Source organism: Natator depressus, chromosome 4 (genome assembly GCF_965152275.1).
Source record: "Natator depressus isolate rNatDep1 chromosome 4, rNatDep2.hap1, whole genome shotgun sequence".
NCBI lineage: Eukaryota > Metazoa > Chordata > Testudines > Cheloniidae > Natator > Natator depressus.
In genome coordinates, this window is record NC_134237.1 from 57950173 (window position 1) to 57966802 (window position 16630).

At 38.8% G+C, this 16630-nt stretch overlaps 1 protein-coding gene across 2 annotated transcripts in view; it reads right to left on the reverse strand.

Annotated features, from left to right (window-relative positions):
- Nucleotides 1-392: 392 nt before the first annotated feature.
- Nucleotides 393-16630, reverse strand: part of SH3D19 (SH3 domain containing 19) — a 118175-nt gene continuing 101937 nt past the window's right edge. For both annotated transcript variants that reach the window (XM_074950983.1, XM_074950982.1), the window contains exons 14-21: nucleotides 15839-15911; nucleotides 15293-15423; nucleotides 11751-11809; nucleotides 8418-8605; nucleotides 7691-7743; nucleotides 5761-5947; nucleotides 4185-4282; nucleotides 393-1349 (exon numbers count right to left, since the gene is read on the reverse strand). In XM_074950983.1, the coding sequence (XP_074807084.1) occupies nucleotides 1242-1349; nucleotides 4185-4282; nucleotides 5761-5947; nucleotides 7691-7743; nucleotides 8418-8605; nucleotides 11751-11809; nucleotides 15293-15423; nucleotides 15839-15911 (897 nt within the window). In that variant the 3' untranslated portion in view covers nucleotides 393-1241. The remainder of the gene's footprint in view (nucleotides 1350-4184; nucleotides 4283-5760; nucleotides 5948-7690; nucleotides 7744-8417; nucleotides 8606-11750; nucleotides 11810-15292; nucleotides 15424-15838; nucleotides 15912-16630) is intronic.

Consider the following 16630-nt stretch of genomic DNA (forward strand, 5'->3'; position numbering starts at 1 on the left):
AACCCAGAGACAGGATCAGGGAGGGAAAGAGAGGAAGTTTCTAATGGGAAAACACTCTCCATGGGGCACTAACTTGAGCCAATCCCAGGGTGAGGGTTTTTTTGTTTGTTTTTAAACGTTGATTTCTAATCTATTCCTTAACACGCACAACAGGTTTCCCTTTAACTAGACAAATGTGTTGGGGGGGCGGATGGGCGCAATCACTCTTCATTCAGTAAAAAGACTGATGAATGCGCTCTATTTTTATGAAAAAAGAAAAGGAGTACTTGTGGCACCTTAGAGACTAACCAATTTATTTGAGCATAAGCTTTCGTGAGCTACAGCTCATCCGATGAAGTGAGCTGTAGCTCACGAAAGCTTATGCTCAAATAAATTGGTTAGTCTCTAAGGTGCCACAAGTACTCCTTTTCTTTTTGGGAATACAGACTAACACAGCTGTTACTCTGAAATCTATTTTTATGAACTCTACAAGTACAAAAACCTTGAACTTCACAAGTTCACTCAGCCCTATATTCAAAGATTGAGAAACTCTTAAGTGAGTGAAGTTTTCTTAGTCTTTTGATCCTCCTGCTTGTTAGACTTTGGTATCCCATATATAAAATGACAAACTCTACAAAGTGTAGATCATACATTAGGGCTTGACATTTTTCCGCAAGATAATAAACGGTACCTTTATCCTTTCAGTCCTAAAATAACTGTTTTATACTGCTAATGAGGATATTAACTCAAGCAGTAGTGAAATCTGAAAATAAAAAATGTGGGTATACATATTTAACATATAATACTTAAATCTGAAAAATAAATGCATTTCTAAAAAGCTTATTAAACAATCTTAATTTATGCAAATTGTATGCAAGATAAATGAAATATCAGATCAGGTCAACTACTAGAATGCAGTTCACTTAACTTGTAAGAAGATATTGTACCACATTTAATTTCCCTAGCTGGAAGCTATTAAAAAATCCTGTGTAAATTCTGTTTGCTAGCTCACGTGGAACCTTTACAAAGTTTTGTTGTCATGGCAAATGTTGATGTTTCAGGAAATTAATATAATTATATATGACGTGAGTCTCTTTCTAGAGAAAATAGTGCAAATCATATTTGATAGTCAAAGTATTAACTCAAGTGACAACAAAGATGGTGGTTCTTTGTTTGCTGAAGTATATAATGTGCCTTTGTGCTAGATAAGCATTTGCTTCCATATGCCTAGTGAGCAGAACTGGACTCCATCCTTATGATGCCTATAGAACTCGAACAAAGTTCTTGGGAAATATTCCAGATTTGCCTTGTACTTCTCCACTCATCCAGTCTTCATCTACAGGTTCCAATTCTGTTATCATATCACCTGCCTGTAACAAAATGAGCAATGATTAATCTTTTCTGTTCAAATACAGCTTGATATGTGAAGTTGATATGGGATTAGAGGGAGAAGCAGTAACAACAATTCACCTTCAAAAAACTTTCATTGTTTTATTTTTCTCTATATAAATCAAAGGATTGTCATCTTTTACTAACTTTACATTTATATGAAGTAAAACATCTTCACACACTTGGGAGACACCTATCTCAGAATATCCCATAGTTAGGGGTCTGTTCTGAGAAATGGGACATGCAGGTTCAAATTCATGCTCCAAATCAGGCAAGCCTTTGAGCACGTCTACCACATTGGGCCCCTTAGGCAAGATAAGTGGGGCAATGCCTAATTGGAGGATCCCACCAGGGTTTAGGCTTGAGCGAGGTGCCTGGACTGAAGCAGCTGTGTACCTGACTAGCAGTGGATTTTTAGGCATCTAATGAACTTTATCACTGGAAGCTTAGGTGCCAGGAAACAAGGTTATAGCAGCTGAGCAGGGATTTTGAAAATCTAAATTTTTTTGACTCGGGTGCCTAAAGTTACAGTTACTTAAGAGTATATGCTGATGAGCTACTTAAACTTCTTTGATGTCATGGAACAGGAACTGTTTTTTTCTCTAGTAAGCACAATTCTTTTTCAGCGCTTTGCTACAAGCTAAGTGTCTTACCCCCATTGTTCTTGTTATCCATCCCTGACACTCACTCCTTGAAGTTTTCCTCATATTATGGTTACCAAAAGTGGGGCACAATGGTCTGAGTAGTTTAACAGGTTGTCTAAAGTGGACTAGAATTAGTACTACCTGTCTGATCTACTATTCCTTGTTCCTATTTTCATCATGTTATGCCCCATGCTTAATCTAAAATATTCTCCCATAGCCTTGTCCTTTCTTCCAGTGCATTGGTTCTGCTTTTAATATAGAATACTCTGCTCCTATAGTCTCACAAGAACATAAAACCCAAGTGCTCACATAGGATCTGCTTTAGGCACAGTAGTAAAAGATAGTATTTTTGAGATTACTCTTAATCTGATCTTGCTTTGAATGTCGATGCAGTGCTTGCCAATTTAAATTTCAAGTTCCCTCAGTATCTGGTTCGTTGGTTCTGATATATTATAGACCCACTGCTTCTTGCTAACATCCTTTACCTCTTTAAATAGTGACAGGTTTCAGAGTAGCAGCCGTGTTAGTCTGTATTCGCAAAAAGAAAAGGAGGACTTGTGGCATTTGTTAGTCTCTAAGATGCCACAAGTCCTCCTTTTCTTTTCTTTTCTTTTTTAAATAGTCTGTCTGAATACCCAGCAAGCAGTATGTCATTTGATTTTCTATGTCACAACTGCATGGTGTGCTGTGCAAACTTCTCAGGAAACCCAAAACACACGCTGTACTAAATGTATTTTAAAGAGCCCACCATCGTAGGGTGTCGGTGCTGCTGCTACTACGGCTCCGTTCCAATATTGCATCCTGTCTTCTGCTTCCTAGGCACAGTGGGATAAATTCTCTGGTGCCCTATTTGATCAGATCTCTAATTTTTGATACAACTGAAAATGAATGCATCTGGTCAGAAAACTTAATTTTACCTTTTTTTTTTTTTTTTTTTTTTTGAAGCAGCAGCATGACAAGGTAACAGGATCTATTTGTCAAAGTAAAACTACGATCTGACTTTATTCAAGATATTTTGTTTGTTTCAGAACAGCTGTACCCTGACTAAAGTCACAGTAAGAAAAGACAAAAGCATCCACATAAATAGAGGTACAGACAAACATCTGGGAATTCTGATAGTTGCTACTATTTATATTTACCATACTCATCAAAAAGTTAACTTTATGGAAAGATCCCCAGTAAACAGACAAAGATCCAGGAGCAAATCCTAGTTTGACTAAGTGATGCACCCTCATGATGTCACATATGCTGCTGGGACGTACTGTAAAATAGCCCTTCCAAAAAACTGATGAGCTCTTAATACTTATTTTGTAGCATGCGAATTTTCAACTTTTCCCTTTGGACACGTTGTGGTCAGTCCATGTATTGCAAGTGTCCTGAAACAATTGATTCATTTTCAGCAAATAACCAGTTGGCTGCTGAGTCTCAGGTTCATCTAATATTCCAGTGATCTTACTGGAATGTTGATGAAGAGCGGAAGAGTACCTGGATGTTGGCTTTCCTAGTACTAATGCTACAAATATATCTGCACTGTTAGCAGAGGTGGAAATGCTAGCTCTAAGCACTACAAAGGCTGAGAGGATGTTTGATATGAGGCTGCTCTGCTACTTTATGAACTGCTACTTTATTTACCTTGTAACTTTCAAATCTGAATGTGGTAACTCTTGCCCTGCAGCCTGGGGTGCAGCACGCTGACATTCTGGCCCAAAAATCAACATAAGCAGCCAAAGGAGGATCAGCTCACTGCAAAGGGAATCTTCCTGTGGTATAGATTTATTGTAACCACTCCTTGCCAACGGCCCTACTGCTACCATTGCTGGCATGGATGGGGCTTCCCTATCCTTCATGGATTCATAGAGCTGTTGTTTCAACCCCTTCAGGCTGGTTGATAACCTGCTCTAATTTATGCCATGGAACTGGACTGACACCGGGCAGCAGATCTCAAAGGTGGGTGTTATGCCATCTTTGTGCCCCTTTCACTCCCCCACTCTGTTCCAGGATTTGGCCTTATTTCCAGGGTAGTAAAAGTTTTTTTTACCTTTTCTAGCTGTGTGTTCTAATGTAGATGAGGTCCAGCTCAATTGGTCTGCTCCATACAATCTGTTTTCTCAATATTGTGCTGCCCTAACTCTTTAGAGGTTTGTGAGCTAAAGCAATGACTAAGATATTTACCTTGAAGGACAGCTCATCCTCATTCTCTCCCTGGAAGTCATACAAAGCCTTGGCTTTTCCTTTCCTCCATCCTGGAGACTGTGCTGTCTTTACCCCAGCTGTAGAACATTGACAACACACAAGTGATTACAAAATATTTGTTTACAAAATTTTTTATTTTAAAGAGAATTCCACAAGAAGAAGAAACTTTTCAGTGCTTGGATTCTCTCTCCCTACATTCACAAATAATGCATTATTAGTACATAGTGTGGAACACAACTGCAATAAATCCTCCATGTTGGGTTAACTAAATGGGTCACAATAATATAATAAAGTAATCATAATGAGAAATGAACTTCTACCACTATAGAAACTAAACGTCTTTCACTTGAAATCTGCTGTTGATATTCATTCAGGCAGATTGTTCCCTCTGCAGTAGAAATGAGTTCATTTCATAGGAAGGGGATTTCAGAGATTGAATCAAGAGCTTGTCCCACTGCTTACCTACCCAACCCTTCTCATTAACTGGAGTGTTATAGGGAGGAGTTGGACTTCCCTCTTCCTAACTGGAACCTCAGTCGGTTTAAAATGTAATGCAGGGATATTTAATAGGTGGACTGCAGGCCAAATCTGGATTTCCAGATGCTTTTGAATGGACCCTGAAAACTTTTTATTATGATAATTGTTGTTTTTTTATTTTTTTCTGGAGCCTGGACCTTGACAAAAAATAATTGACTACCCTGATGTAATGTATATAATAATGGAGTAGTAGGTAACAGTATGAAACTCTGAAACTGACTACGTAAAGCCACCTTACTTTCTGTATATTCTGAGTCATAGGTATTTGAGTGAAAAAAACCTAAAATTTTACTGCTTTTGGCTACTGTTAGCCATAGAGAACTAACTCCATTCTTAGAGAGTGAACTAGACTGGCTTCTTGCTCATGTTTCTTCAATTAAACAGAATAGAGTAAGTTAGTTTTTTGGACAGGGCCATCAATGCAATCCTACTGTCCACAAATTATGGGCCAAATCTTCAGTGGAGTTACACTGATTCACACCAGCTGCCAACCTGGCTCAGTGCCTTCAGTTACACCTGTGAAACCTCACTGAAGGCTACAACATTGGACAGCTGTAACTCTAGATTTAATTTGAAGATAATGGTTTTACTGTAGTGATAAAGCCCAGGCCAGAACTAAGCTGGCTTTCCTCTCAGATGTTAGTATTACTTTAGAGTACAGGGAACATTAAACATTCCAAGCACTAATTAAACCTGGACATTGTTTACTGATATGAAGATCAGCTTCAAATGCAAACTAAATTAGAACAAAGTTCTCATCTCTAATGGTATCTCTTCAGCTGTAGTGATTGGCTCTGGGCCATTATTTGGAAAATTTTGGTTCAAGGTCTAGTTTGATTTCTAGGCAATGGCACGTCACTGTAGTATTGCTTAGTGTTACAGATATTATACCTAGCTAATTACATCACCCTAGGAACCAGAACACCAGTCGTCATTATGAGCACTTCAGATAAGTGTGTTTGTTACTAGGGATGTGGGTTAAGAAATGAGAATTTGTTTTCCACTAGAAATACTGTACCAGAGCATGTCTGAACAAACACTGCTGGGAAAATGCCTTCGCTATTGTTCAGTCTCCCTCTGCACCACTCTGAGTCCACATGCTCCAATATCTGGATGCTGTCTCCCTTTTTAAAGGATAAGTCTTCATTCGTTTCTGCTGTAAAATCATGAAGCGCTTCACACCACTCTCCAGAACGTCTATCAGTCTGTCAAAGTAAACGAACACAAGACCTGTTTGCAGGAAATGTCAAGTTTATTTTAAAACAGAGGCTTGGGTGGAGCCAGAGATTTAGACAGGGAGGGTAACCTGCATGAATACTATCTGTTTTTTTTTTCATAAAGGTATATTTGCTTAATTGGTTTAACACAGATTAGAGAATTGAGGGGGGCGGGGCGGGGAGTTTTATAACAATCCTGACTTGCAAAGTGTACAGAGGAGATCATGAATCCACAGGTTTGGTTTACGGTGCTTGTAGAGGTGCACAATCCTTTTCTTGGCCCCGTGCTTTGAAAGGACGAGAGTCAAGCAAATTTTAAATATGGTCTTTTGTGTGTGCATGTTTTGCTTCTGTAATTTCTCCCTGTTAGATATCTCTTAGAGGCCTGACAAGGAGATTTTGAAAATACTGTTGTTTTGTTCCCCAGGTCACTTCTTATTAACTCAGGAAAGTGCCACAGAAGGTGATTTTCAAGGAGGCTCTGCTGAATGAACAGGAACCGAGGAAAGTGAAGGGGTGATTTGTACCAAAGTCACACAACCACTGGTTCAACTGAATTGAAACCTCATGATCTCCCTAACCCCTACTCTTTTATTTTAACCCAAGGTTGTGAAATGTATGGCTTGTATAATGTATTGATAGGACCTGCCTGGCATATTCAGATTGTCCGTAATCTAAGTTTTCATAAATTAAATAAATTCTCTCTGCAGCTATGAGGGCTAAAACTTTCCAAATGGGAACAGTATGTAATTGATTCAGCACAGACTGCTCTATCCCATATTAATCTGATTGAGGTGTCATCTTCAAAGCCCAATGATGAAACTTTCCTCCCACCATTAGCTATGTAATCACTAATAATTTTTTTTCATCTAGGGGATAAATGGAAGTAGAGTCCACTGGGTTGGGAACTGGGAGTTGCTATAGGGAGGAAATGTGGAAGAAAGAACAGAGAAGACTCACAAAGGCAGGGAAAGAAGATAAACAAAGGGAAGGAATAGCAGCCGACTTTCTTACTGAGTAATGAATGTTACAGGAAGGCACTGAACCAGTAAGAGATAACTTTAGATATTACATACAGCCCATATGCTCCCCCTATTGCTGACCAAACTACTGCTGAAAGCAGTAGGTATTCCACAGTGCATTGTGGGGCACAGAGTCCTGAATTTATAACCAAGCCCACAGACCTTAAATAAGCAAGGAATTAATCCCTTCCCACAAATGAATCTGACACCCCTGTGTTAACCATTATACTCTAAACAGTTGTAGATTAGTATAACATTTCAATGATCATCCAATGTGAGAAACTTTCCCGTGCGTTACTCCTGTCTCATACTGTCTGCCTCCCCTTTTAACATATTTAGTGGCGGGATAACAGAAACAAAAGACACTATCTAATGCCCATTACAAATTAAAAGCAGATTAAACTAAACTACAGTAGCTCAACAAATCACAATAGACTGAACAATAGAAATTACCTAAACAAAGGAAATAAGAGTAGGAACGATGTCTGATGACTTCCTACTACCAATCACTTCATCAGTTGAGATAAATTGTAATTTAGGTTTCTATGAGTAATTTATACAAAGCACTGAGAATAAAATGCTTAATAATGCCTATTAATTTCGATGAAAGTTGTGCAACTGATCTCCCTGTGCATCACTATGAAAATTTACCTTGTGCAATTTACCTCATGTTAATTTGGCTTCAGTCTATTGAATTCCAATAACCTACCTGAGAAAGACAAGCAGAACTCTCCCTCTTGTTCGTCAGTGGTGCTCCTACACCTACATAAAAAAGTATAAACAGTTCAAATATTTGCTCTTGCTCTTCATAATTTCACTGGTGATGTGAGTTCAACATGTTGGAGAGGAAGTGAAAATCAAGAACAGCATTTTGCGATACCAAATTACACTAAAAGCTTTTTTACCCAGCATGCTGGAGGTATTGGGGGTGCCGGTTAGTGAAAAATTCCGGTTAACTGAGATGGAGGAGCCCCACAAAACACAACCTCGCACCCCCTCCCGCACTCCAAACTCCTTGTGACCATTCCTCTGCCTAGGAGTGGCAGGGACACGTTGCTGCTTCCGTGGAGCCACGCAGAGCCAGGTAGGGAGTCTACCAGCCCCATGCCAACCGGACTGCCAATGAAGATAAAAAATGCTGGTTCATAGAGCTTCCCAGCTGGTAAAGTGACAGATAACACAGCTTTTACTGTATTCAAGATCTGGCTTCTCTTCAAAAGGCTAATTTTCCTTTCAATTTTCATTTGTTTGTCCTCTTTCATTTTTGTCTCTTGTCTTCACTAATCCCTTTCCTCATTTTTTCTAGTCCTTATAAATAAAGTGCATTTTTCTTTCCAACTCATACGTTATGTCATACTGCCTACATGCAATACTAAATGTTATACACTGTGGCTCTATTCCAGGTTACATACTTAGAGAGTGCTGATATATTGTACCTAATCCAGGCAGATCTTCAATAATTTCCACAAAGTTCAAGGGGAAAATTCCAGATGTGCCTTTCAGCTCTCCACTGGCCCATTCTTCATTTATATATTCCTTAAGAAGAATAATTTCACCTTCTGAAAAACTTAGCTCATCTTTCTGGTCTCCAATATATTCAAACCGAGCTATGCATCTCGGGCCCCTGCACAAACACAAAAGAATGAGTTGGCTTCACATATCATTTTAATATGTCTGTCATTGCATTTCTTGTCTTGGGCACTACATAGCCAGAACAAATGGCATAGGATATCCACAATAGTTAGCATGAAGCAAAAACCACCATATTTATATCTTTCTGGCCAAAATGGATAAAAATGGGGGCCTAAAGGTTGTACTTAGCACAAAGCAGACAGAAAGCTGCCTTAAAGGGGTACAAACTAGCCTCAGGCCTAGCTCTCTAATATCCAGTCCCCGCCTCTCAGTAGGGTGTATGTCAGGGGTGGGGAGTAGCAGGCTGTAGGACACTAGGAGTGGGAGGGAGTGAGGCAGCATGTGCAGTGCTGTGGCTGATCCCTAGCTGGCACCGTGGTCCTGGAGAGCTACTTTAAATTACATCAGGTCTATTTTCCTGGCTGGCCTGCCCAGGATCAGGGGTTTGGAAAGGTGACTTGAAGCCACCCTGCCCCTGTGAACTCATGTTTTGCACAGTTAAGAAGCTGGCCCATTGAATATTTCCAAGTTAAGAAATACACAAAGAAGGAAAAGTAATGCTGTCTTATTCAGCTGAAGCCACATTAAAAAACAAAAAACCGAGCAACACAGGCTTTTAAAATATTTTTTTCTAGCTGGACAGCCTGTAGTCCATCTTCGGGGGGGGGGGGGGGGGGAGAGACACATCAGCAATGGCTGCAATCACATTTTTATTTAGTCTGTTTGATAGATAAGCCACCGTGAAATGCTAGCTTCACATACCCCTGCCCCCAAAAACCTTGAAAATGCAGCATGATGTTTTGCATCAGAGAAAACAATTTTCTTCTGTTGGGACAAGCTTTATTTTTCCATGGTGGATTTCAGAAAATATAAACTCTTAATCTAGGGGAAAAAAATCAATGCCTCTGACAGCTTCACAATTTACAGCAGGATACTACACAGCTGAATTCAATTTTTTTCATTTAACTGGAACATAAAGTTGCTGTGTAGCAATATTTAAATCACTGAATGCACCAATTATTTATCATTTAGTACCACCCCAAAAATACAGGGTGAAGGAGGCTATGACCCTAAGAGCCCTGCCTATGCCAGATGGCACTCTGTTGTTATGCTATTTTCCCAAAAGGTGCCATGTAATATACCACTGGGAAACTAGTAACTCACTGATCATTAATATTCTTGCTCAATGAATGTATGGTTAACCCACAAAGAACTGTATAGATGTGCGGGAAATATGTGACTAAAATGTGTTTAAACCAGGGATGTCAGAGAGAGTTCAAAAACAGGTTTTCTACCGACAAAGGAAAGAGGCCAGCATCTCAGATCAGGTGTGGCCAAATTCAATGGGCTAGTCACTTATATCAGAGGTTGCAGGATGGGATAATTTACATTGTAAAAATCACCAGCAAGGGAGGAACCAGCGCAGAATCTACACCAGACAGCATGGTGTCCACACCCAGAAGGGGAAAGGAACTTTATCTGAGGATACATTTCAAAAGAATACATTTCAAAGGTTTACTGGACTATAAAGAGGAGGGAAGCGAACACCTGAGTTATCCTTTACCATAGGAATCAAATAAACCAAGTGCTTTCAGCTCCATGTGTTGGGTCCTAGCTAAAGGTCTAGCCAGCCATGCAGGAAGAAAGACTATGGTGAGAAAAACCGCTTTGAAGAAAAGACACTAGTACGTTAAGTTGTTTTAGGCTTAGAAGCATATTTGTACTTTGTTTGTAACCATTTCTACCCTGATTCCTTATACTTGGTATCACTTAAACCTGTGTCCTTTTGCTAACAAACCTGTTTTACTTATACCATAAACCAACTCAACGCTTTGATTGAAACAGACTGTTGGTTAACCCCAGTGAAGGTAATAAGCCTCTGTGTACTGTCTTGTTAAAGGACCAGTTAACTTGTTTTTGTGAGTGTTGCAGAAAGACGTCTCTGAGAAACTTGGGAATGGGGTTCACTGATTGTTACCGTCGAGACAGGGTTTGGACTGGCAGAGTCCTAAAAAGTTCGCTGGCAAGGCAGACAAGCCAGTGTGTCAGAGAGCTGATACATAGCAAGTGGGAACTTTGCTGCTGCTATGCTGAGGCTGAGAGGGGTAACACAGAAACTCACAGTTCTGGGAACCCCAGCAGATTGTCACACAGGTGTTAAGAGGAATTCCCACCCACTCCCCACCTCTTTCTGTGATACCATTTGAACTCTGATCACATATTGGTCACCCTTCTTTACAATTCTAAATTTTCCAGTTTATTTCACTAAAATTTACTTTTTTTTTTTTTTTTTTTTTTTTTTTAAGAGGGTGATACAGAGGGGCTTTTAAAATCAGATTGCTACTGTTGATCTTTTATAGTGGCTGTCATAGCTACCAGAAAAGTTTGAATAGTTCTACTATTAATTTGAAAATAAAACATTATTTTTAACTTTACCTTTAAGGGAAAGGCTCAGACTGTTTTGTGTAACCCACCTCTGCTTCATTTTGCTTTTCACTTTGCAAGTGAACAATCATGTAAGTCAACAAACTAGCACTGTCCAAAAATGACACTATGGAATGCAACTGAAATCAAGTTGTATCCATTTGAACCAGGAAAGATACTGCCTCTCGTAGTCTTTCTGTATTAAAATAAAGTCTATAATAATTTTCATGCCTGGTCATGTGAGGTGCTGAGCATGTACAATTAATGGGAATGGTAGGTGCACAGACCTTCTCAGCATCAAGCCCTACAAAGTAGCTATTCTCAGTATCTCAAAAAAGCAGATTTCAAAAAAGATTTATTTCAAAGTCAATGTCATCTGCCATTTCTTAAATCCATGAAGTTCAGTCTGTTGTTTATATTTCTGCCAAAAATAAAACTGCATTGTTTTGAGTCATCTTTCAGGAATATTTGTTCTATTTTACAGTAATTAGCGCTTAATTTCATATGAATGAGACAAAAAATGGAAAGATTCTTATTCAAATATTCGTAGTTTGAAAAAATTAAACAGCATAAACTAAAATATTGGTGCATCAGAGTTAGACTAAATTAACGCTAATGCCTCTGTAAATCTGAAGTAAACATAATCCTTCCGCTTATTTGTTTTTCATATATGTCAAGATGAACAAGAGAGCAATAATGTGTATGAAACTCACTTAATACATGTTGATGAAAACAATACTTTTTTCCTGTTCTCTTCCTCTGGAACATCAATCTAATAATGAGAAGACCACAAAACAAAACAAAAAACAATACACACTCAATCTTAAAATTACAGTGGCATAAATTGAGCATATTTAATGTCAAAATTAGAATATTCTCCATTCAAATTAGTCAATTACATTGCAGTTTCAGCTGCAGATGCCACACACAGGGTGACCAGATGTCCTGATTTTATAGAGACAGTCCCGATATTTGGGGCTTTGTCCAATATAGGTGCCTTTGTCTTATACAGGCATGTATTACCCCTCACCCCCTGTCCCGATTTTTCACACTTGCTATCTGGTCACCCTATCCACATGGCACTACATAATCACTGGAATGGTCTGATCATTGGCTACATGGGGGGAGGGGGCTGTTTTGATATAATCACTAACTCTTTGATGCCAATGACCCATCATCATTGCTATTCAACATTATGGAAACAAACAACAACTTTTCATAATTTACATTAATAACTGTGTTTTAATAGCAACAGTCCTCTTTGTTGTCTGCCTCTTTGTTCACTGGCAGAAAATGGAATTGGATAGTACTACACACAGTTGCTTTTGGCTCCAGGCTCACAATTGATATTGTAATCTATTATCTGCTAGTGCAATTCAAAATTATCAAGATTACTGTTTAGAAATATCCATTCCCGGCTCTGATAGTCCAGATTTTACCATCTGTACCCCAAACAAACACGTCTCAAATTGTACTTCGGTCTGCATGCAAAGACGGAATGTATAAAGAGGTTAAGTGTCACCAAAAGCCCTCTTCCTTATCACATTTGGAGCTGTAGGCTGTGCACTAACCAAGGGACCCTGGATGTATATGGTTTTAAGTTTTTATTTAAAAATATCATCACAGTCATCATCTGATCTCTTATCACACAAGAGTGCTGCAAAATATGCACCACAGCTTAGTGGATTAAACATAAGATTGGGAGTCTAAAGACCTTGTTTGTACTCCTGGCTCTCTCACTACTCACTGAGGGCCTGACCTAACTCCCTCACTAATCAATGGGAGTCTTTTCATTGAACATCTGTGGGTGCTGGATTGGGCCATGCTTTACCTTGGGATAATGGCTACCTGACAAGGGCACCATGAGGATTAATTAGTTAATGTTGAAGTGTACCATAGATGCTAAGTATTACTATTTGATGCCTAGACCTCATGCTGATATCCAGCTTAACATTATCAGACAGAGATAGAATTGGCCCTTGTATGAATACTGAATGTCTGGCCCCAATGAGCTGATTATCTCTGTTAACTGCTTTTCTTTTTTATAAAGTGTTCTCTCTTCCCAACAGATATTTTTTAAAATTTCCAAACTGCAAAGAAAATATTTTTAGCACTAAGAGTTTAACTCACTTTTAAAAATAAAATAAAATTTCAAAATTAAATATTAGTAAGCAAGAATCATTCCTGAGTACACAGAAAAATTTAAAATGGGAGCAGCTCAGGAACATGTACCTAGGTTCATTTCCCCTTATTTATTAGCTACTGGATCCCACAGTGTGTTGTCTAACACTTCCAGTATTCTCTGACAGAGTGAGCCAAATGCAGGCCTGGGGCAGCTCCACTGACTTTGGGCTTGTCTATATGGGGTCCCAGTGCATATTAGAGGATCATGAGTACTCTCTACCTGCTCCAAGTAGAACCCACTGATGCAAATTAAAAGCTACCTAATTCATGTTAACATAATCTTGTTTCAAACAGGATTGTGCATGTTTACACCAGTGCTGAATTTGGCCCATGATGTTCACTCAAAAAGTTTTATTCTGTTTTAAAACAGTGGTTTTAAAAGCTAGCCATCAATAGAAATCAAATTGTGAATTACATAATGTTTGTTTGGAAACATGAAGAAGGTGAAGGGTGCAGTCTGTTTACCTAACAAATCTCAGTATTAGTCCTGTGTTGGAGTAACACTCCCCACCTCCCCCCAGTCCCACTATTCCCAACTATGACAATATTTTTCATTCAGTAATGGTAGTCAGCATATTAAAACTCACGAACCTAAACTGTTAAAAACCAGAATCAGAGCCTCTTATGTATGACTGCGTCACATTAATATTGAAAATTATTCACGTAGCAGGCAGCAATTCCAAAAGTAAGTTGTGCATGTGTAACTTAAGGTGTGATTTTAACCCAATTTAGTTAAACCAGTGTAAACAACTGTATAAACATGGCTATTTTGGACTAGCTAAAGTTGATTCCTAATGGACTTGAGCGAAACCAAAATCACCACGTCCACAAAGCTTTTGGCACCATTTTAACTAAACTGGAATCACACCTTAAGTATCCACATAAACAACCCCACAGAAATGTGACATTGCTTGCCCTAGGTCACATATTAAGACAATGGCAGGGCTGGGAATGGAATCCAGATCTCTTGACTTCCTTGATCAGTGCACGATCCCCAAGATGACTGAAAAGATATGTAAAAGAAGTGGAAGTTTCTATACCACTATCAGTAGGCCCTGGTCTACACTACAAATTTATGTCAGTATAACTACATCTCTGAGGAGTGTGGAAAATCCCCTCAGTAATGTAATTATACCCACCTAACTACCAGTGTACAGAGTGCTATGTTGACGGAAGGGCTTCTCCCATCAACATAGCTGCCACCTCTCAGGGTGGGGGAGTACCTACGCTGGTGGGAGAAGCTCTCTCATTGGCATAGGTAGGATCTTCACTTACTGCTACAGCGACCCAGCTGCTTCCGCGCTGTAAGTGTAGACAAGTCCTTAGAAAAACGGTGTCTGTTATGTCCTGTGTCTCAGATTCCCTTATCCAGGTCTCTCTGCATTGATCAGGCTATCCAGTAAAAATTAGCAGCCATGGTGTTATCTCCTCAATACTTCCTCACCACTGGTTTGATTACACTTATTGTACAAAGTGACCCTTCCTTTTAGAGGTTCCAATTTATTTTCTTTTGGGGAACTTTTTTATTGGTGACGTGTGTCATTCAAGAGGTTTTGTTTTTGTTTTTCCAAAATAAACTTGTCTGCTGCAATTTTAAAAACATACTTCAATAACAACATACCATGTCAGGGTGCACATCTTGGGAGGGTTGAAGGCATCCCAACACTCTCAATCCATTTAATGCAAATCCTTGATGGGACTTCTTGCTTAAGTGTAGTTGTTTAAAATAATCTGCTCTGTAACACCAGGAAAACGCCCATGGGAATTTGCCCAGATGAAACAGAACAGAATCTGGTCAGGGGTGATTTATGAGCATTTCTTAAGTAACAGCTGCGATTCTCTTACCTGACTTTAAATTAACATGAGAATCATACCTATAATGGCTGGGCAGAGTTGCAAGATTAAATAGATTTCTAATATCACACAAAAAAACTGCTCTCTCTTCTGTGCACTGATGCAAAATTTACCTAGATAACAAGTGGAATAAAATGCACAGGAGAGAAGGTAAATTAGGCCTGGAGCATGAACCTGAGTGGAATACACTATATTTCAATGGAAATGGGCTACATACAATCACTTTAACAAAGTTGGCAGGAAATATCCCTGTGCGATTCTCAAGTTTTCCTCTGTACCACTCGTTATCTATTTTCTCCAGAAGATAAACAGTCTCTCCAGAATGGAGGTCCAAATCATCAGCATGCTCTGTAAGACAGTATCATTTCAGTTACAGTCAGTGTCAAATGAAGTGAATTTCTCTAAGTAAAAGCTTATTAAATATACACCATACCCAAAAGTTGAATCAGTTTTTAAAAATCTTTATTAACATGGCCATATGGTTTGATATGTAAGCTTTAACTCAAAATTGGTCTCAGCTAAAACCATGGATCAGAACATCCACACATTCAGGGTAAGTTTGGATCCAAACTTAGCAACCTGGGCTCTGCATTTGTATCACATTTCAAATTCCTGTGAAAAATCAAAATGCTACATGCCTTTTAAACCTCAGTGTTCCAAAGAACAGAAGAAAAGTTTTGACTATTTTCTTCTCTGCTTTGGAAGCACATTTTACACTATTAGTCAAACTATACACTTATTGGTATTATTTATGTGTACTCACCTGCTGGAAAATCATGCAGCACTACAGCATGAGGAGCACTTTTGTCAGAAACCCTCTCAATATTGTTTGAATCCTTACAAAAAACATAAGCAATTTAGAAATCATGAAAGATATTAACATGAACATTCCATTCTTGATTCTGAAAGATTTTTGGCTTTGTACACAATTGCATCATGCACGTATGATTCCAAACTGTCACCTTTAAAGAAAGGAATTATTATTACACATACATTAATGGGCCTGATTCTTCTCTCACTTATACTGGTTTAAATCAAAAGTAATTCCATTGAATGCAGTCACCCAGGTGTAGAACCAATTTAAATGAGAGGAAAATTGACGCAGTGTATTCATATCCAGTACCTCTTATCCGACTGTATTACAACAATTTTGAGTTTCGCAGCACACTCTATCTGGAGACTTTTGCCATGTTATTCTAATGGTACCTCCTTTATACCCCTTAAAATCTCTATAGCCCTTTTCTGTCATAGTAATGACTCTCACAGTAACTCTTCCTTCTTCCAGGAGTGCCAGACTTTGCTGCTTGATGGCAGTTATATCTTCCCCCCTTTTTGGTTTTTGGCCATCAGCTATGTCATCTCCATAACACGTGTGGCTCATGAAGTGTTAATCTAGAGGGTTTTCTACGTTGCAGTGCAAATAAAGACACACTACTGAGAAATGATTTGGTTGGGGCGGCACATGACATTCAATGTAAAACTAAACAGATATTAAATTTCAACATCGGCAGGTCTTTGAGTTTGCAGATTCCGTGAACATGTGATGTTTCACATG